Raw genomic sequence first — 5,000 nt, forward strand, 5'->3', positions numbered from 1 at the left:
TAGAAAGACAAAATGGAAACCTCACAGTCATTAATTCACTGTGGCAGATTATGAATGTTGGTTAGACTCATTAGAAGATGGTACATGTCCAATTCATAGAGGCGTAATGAATAATGCATGCTCATGATGGCGGAGAGGAGGAGAGGAGAGGGGAGGAGAGGAGAGGAGGGGAGGAGAGGAGAGGAGAGGAGGGGAGGGGAGGAGAGGAGGAGGGGAGGGCAGGGCTGCTCCGCTTCTCCCCAGCAGTAGCTCTGAAGTCTCACCCCTCTCCCAAACATCAGTGGAAGAGAAGGGTACTACATTTCCCCTCAAAACATCAGTGAAAGAGTAGGGTACTACATTTCCCCTCAAAACATCAGTGGAAGAGAAGGGTACTACATTTCCCCCCAAAACATCAGTGAAAGAGTAGGGTACTACATTTACCCAATGAATAAATAATGATAATAATCATACATTTGTGAAAAGGTGCTCCTCTGACATTTTACAGATCTTTTTGTTCTATCTATTATAACATTTTCTCATGGTTGTGGATATGTAATGCGTCCTTTTGTCCAGTTGACTACAGTAGTGCAGGACAAACAGTCTGTGTATGTGATGGTTTTAACCTTTGACCTCCCCACCTCTCCTTTCTCCTCTCCTCATCTCTCCTTTCTCCTCTCTCCTCTCCTCTTCTCCTCTCCTCTCCTCATCTCTCATCTCTCCTTTTTCTTCCCCTCCCCTCTCCTCTCCTCTCCTCTCCTCTCCTCTCCTCTCCTCTCCTCCTCTCTCCTCTCTCCTCCTCTCTCCCCCTCTCCTCTCCTCTCCTCTCCTCAGGGCTGGTAAAGGACGCTGCACGTCCAGCCTACTGGGTGCCTGACCAGGACATCCACTCCTGCCACAGCTGCCAACGCCACTTCACTGCCAAGCTGTCCAAGCACCACTGCCGGGCCTGCGGCCAGGGCGTTTGCTCCGAGTGCTCGCCCGCCAGACGCCCCGTGCCCTCCCGCGGCTGGGACCACCCGGTCCGGGTCTGCACCCCTTGCGACCAGAGGCCTGGCGACCTTTGACCCCTGACCTCTCTGATCCACGCACTCCTTTAGCGTTTGACCTTAAGCAGGGCTGGACCTACAGTACTCTAGAACTTAGTGTGATGTTAACTCCCCCCCCCCCCCACCCCTCTACTCTATCATTACGCCAAATCCCTCTGCCCCTCTCCCCCTAACAAACATTTTTAGCTGTTGTGTGAGTGTGTGTATGTGTGTATGTGTGCGCGTGTGTGCGTGTAATGTGTATATGAGATGTGTGTGTGTGTGTGTGTGTGTGTGTGAGTGCAGCACAACGGACGAAAGAAACAATAACTGACATCAGCCTTGCACCTAAACCTTTGGAGATCACTTGAAGTTTGGTGCTTAGTTGAGTAATATGGTGTACTGTAACTGGTCATCAGCTAAGAGAGGCCAGGAGTTCTCACTCTCCCCACCCGCCCTCCCCCACACACACACACAAATCCATCTTGTGCATCCTCCCTCTCCGCATCCCCAACCTTTCCTCCACTGGGTGATTGCCTTGTGTGTACAACCGTTTTTGTGTTTTATCGCTGATTTTGTCATGAAAAGTTCAAAGTTACATGTTACACTGTGGAGTGGTCTGGTGTGGCCTGCTAAGCCACTTATCAAACTTGGATGATTCAGGGATCATTTCTCGTTTGTTTTTTTTTTTGTTTTGTTTTGTTTGTTTCTTTCTTTATTTTTTCAATGATCATTTTATCTTACAGAAAGGTAAAGCGTCAGCATTAGCGGAGAACCATAGAGGAGAATTGTTCATGCTCATAGCATGCCAGATAGTATCTATTCTGTTATTATAACAGTCAGTAACGGCTGGTACAAGTCAATTGCAGAGATTGACCGTTTTGCTCAGCCACCTAGATATTCACTGGACTGGAGCAAGTGTGGTTCATCATTAAATATAGTAATATCTGGTTATGTTTATAGCATTTAAATGCTGATGTATGTTTATTATATTATGTTTTCATTATTATTGTAATCCTTATATTTGGCTTTTGTTTTAGTTCGCATCTTTGTCACAGAAAAGGGAAAAAAAAACGGCACACCTGCCCGAGAGCTGAATGGTCGGTGGTAGATTGCTATTGAAGAGTGAATCATTAGCTGTCTTGTGTGAGAGCACTGATCAATATTCTGCCTGTTTTGACAAGGAGATGTTTTATGAGATATGTTTTCTTGACGATGCGGTATTGTGTAAAAGTAGCCACTTGAGTTGCCTGAAACAGTGTCTCCCCTTCCTCCTCTACCACCGTCCCGTCGAGTTGCGCCACACGCTCTTGAGGCTGTAGGCAGGGGCCTCAGACATTTAGATCCAGGCTTCGTTTTAGAAAACACCTCTTCATAAATACTAAAAAACAAACAAAAAAACTAAAAGAACGATTGACTATTCATTTGTGAACAGCTGTTCACCAATTCAATACCTCGACTGAAGTCAGAATAGGGGACGATTGAGCAGGCTCTTATTGCGAATAGATTTATCGATATCTATGTTCAGAGCGTTTGCAGTCCTGCTTGCTGGATATGGACAGCAGTCACCTGTGTGACCAAAGGTTCAATCATCTGCTAGTCTGATTGGGTTTGTTACCATGGGGCACCAGTCAAGATTTCAGTTATATGACATTTATTTTTGTATCAGTAAGCTTTTAAAAGATTGAGTCTATTGACAACATGGGTACCAACCCATAGATTGTCACTAGCTCTGTACAGAAAGACTGAAAGGATTTGAAATTGGCCAGATAGTCAGTAGTGTATGTGCGTTTATAGGTTATGTAACTTTAGTGTAGTCAGAAACGATATTGTCTAAAGGCACTCCCCGTCCTAAACACTACCACAGAAACACACACACACACACACACACACATACACACATATTCAAAGCACACAGATATCTGTTGCCTTTAGCCAGTGAATGAGAACAACTGTTTGCCTTGAATGTACAGAATATCTTACCCATGTATTCAGTTTGATGTGTCTCCTTTGTTTTACACCAGCCGCTCACAGTTTTTTGCAATGCCTTGGCCAGAGTTGTTCTTTGTATAAGGGGCATCCACCCCCACGTAGTAGCCACAAAAGGAGCAGTCTGGGCTGGAATACAGCCGGATCTGGGCCGGGTCTGCTCCGGAGTTCTCTGCTATCTGGGTTTTAAATCCCCTGTATCGGTTGCACTAGGATGCATGAAAAACAAGAAAACAAGCTTTTTATTTTATTTTTTCTTTGTGGGGGGGTGGGGGGGAGTCGGTGGTCTGATTTACTGTAGTGCTAATGTTACCACTTGTCTGCCATGATCATTTTGCATTTGCACTGATTATTCAACCACGTCCCTTTGAGTGTTTGTGGTACTTCTCCATCAAAAGTATCACACGGACAGATTACTTAACGGAGATGCTTTGATGGGTGATGGTTTTAGTGCCATAAAAAAAAAAATCTTTTCAAACGGTTGTTGTGGTGTGTGTGCTGCATATCTTTTATCTCTGTGTGACCCCCGACCTTTGACCTTTGCCATGCCATCGAGTTTGTACTTACCTCACCGCACACACACACACTCAAGAACAGATCTGAGGATCGCAGCAGAGAATGATGCTCCTCCGAGCACTTCTTGTGGGGAGATCTTACAGTCTGTCTGCACTCTCATACATGGGGTGCCTCTCATGCAGCGTTTATACGTCCTCCCTCACTCCTAAGGCCTCGATCCTCACTGATCTACATAAAGAATGATGGGGCGGCAACAATGGGATAGGCTAGCCCTTCTTCTATCTTTCTTTATGTAGATCAGTGAGGGTCGAGGCCCGAGGAGCGAGGGAGGACGTATAAACACTGCATGAGAGGCACCCATGGTGTCCACCTACCATCTGATACTGCTGTCCCAGTATGCATCTCTTCCTGGGACAGACTCCACCCCTGGGATCCGGGATCCGTTCCCATGGCAACTTCTCTCTGAGTGACGACGACAAGAGTTCCATGCCACAGCTACAGTTACTATGCACTGACCCAAGACGAAGAGATGTGTGTCTGTAAAACTTAAAACGTGTGTTGTCTGTGTCATTATATGCAGATTAAAGGGGAAGAAATGTAAGATGTGTCTCTTTTTTTTACCACAACAGAAACTCACTTGTATGATCATGACATAGCAGAAAATAGTAAAAGAACAGATCCAACAGATGTCTTTATTTTGTCACCGGTGAACTTAAATTCCTACGCCCTAGGTGGCACTGTGTAGTGTAGTGCTTTGTTCTCTATCAGTCATTGGCAGCCAGGTCATGGAACAATGAGATGGCTTTTCAGTTTACTTTTAAGCCATCATGAATAATATTCCTGTAGATAATTAGGTTGAGTCAACAGTGGAAGGACAGATGAGAGAATAAAGATGTCTAATCTGCCATAAATCTTCCGGATATCCAGTCCTATTGAGATAGACTATCCATAATAGGTTCTCAAAACTTCCCACGAATGGGGAAATTGTTATGTCAAGTGGTGGCCCTTGCCGGCATTGTGCTGAATACTGTACAAGGAGAAAACCCTTTAAAATGCTTTTGACAGTTTACCTCATAAGCCACGCCTGCTATGCGAACGCCGGTTTCTCATTGGTCAGAGATTTCAAACAGTGTCCTGATTGGTTGTTACCTCGTAGGTTTCCCCCAGAACTGCTAGACGCTGATCTTGCGTTACATTGTAGCAAAATGGCGGCTGTCATTCAGAATCCACTAAAAGCGTAAGTAATTTGTCATTTTACTAATTTTTCATGATCCATGTTTAATGCATTGTCAAGCGAAGCCATCCAGCAAGGTAGACCCAGAATGCACTGAAAATGACGCATTTAGCGGTTGTTGCTATCTGAGAATTTCTGGTTGCATGATCATCCCCACTCTCCAAAATGTAGCCTGCTTATCGCTACTTATGAGTCGATATCTAACCACCTAACATCCAAATAATTCGTATGACTTTAAGCAGGATCATACAGCA

The 5,000-nt window shown here is 45.0% G+C and overlaps 2 protein-coding genes across 4 annotated transcripts in view; both read left to right on the plus strand.

The window, feature by feature from the left end:
* The window catches only part of LOC134068094 (zinc finger FYVE domain-containing protein 1-like), a 21,017-nt gene extending 16,904 nt beyond the window's left edge, over positions 1-4,113 (plus strand). Inside the window, exon 11 of the mRNA XM_062523608.1 lies at positions 814-4,113. Coding sequence (XP_062379592.1) covers positions 814-1,046 — 233 coding nt within the window. The 3' untranslated portion in view covers positions 1,047-4,113. The remainder of the gene's footprint in view (positions 1-813) is intronic.
* A 566-nt stretch (positions 4,114-4,679) lies between these two features.
* Positions 4,680-5,000, plus strand: part of LOC134068095 (zinc finger protein DPF3-like) — a 53,551-nt gene continuing 53,230 nt past the window's right edge. For all 3 annotated transcript variants that reach the window (XM_062523610.1, XM_062523613.1, XM_062523614.1), the window contains exon 1: positions 4,680-4,749. In XM_062523610.1, the coding sequence (XP_062379594.1) occupies positions 4,718-4,749 (32 nt within the window). In that variant the 5' untranslated portion in view covers positions 4,680-4,717. The remainder of the gene's footprint in view (positions 4,750-5,000) is intronic.

The sequence above is a fragment of the Sardina pilchardus genome, chromosome 20 (assembly GCF_963854185.1).
Source record: "Sardina pilchardus chromosome 20, fSarPil1.1, whole genome shotgun sequence".
Taxonomy (NCBI): domain Eukaryota; kingdom Metazoa; phylum Chordata; class Actinopteri; order Clupeiformes; family Clupeidae; genus Sardina; species Sardina pilchardus.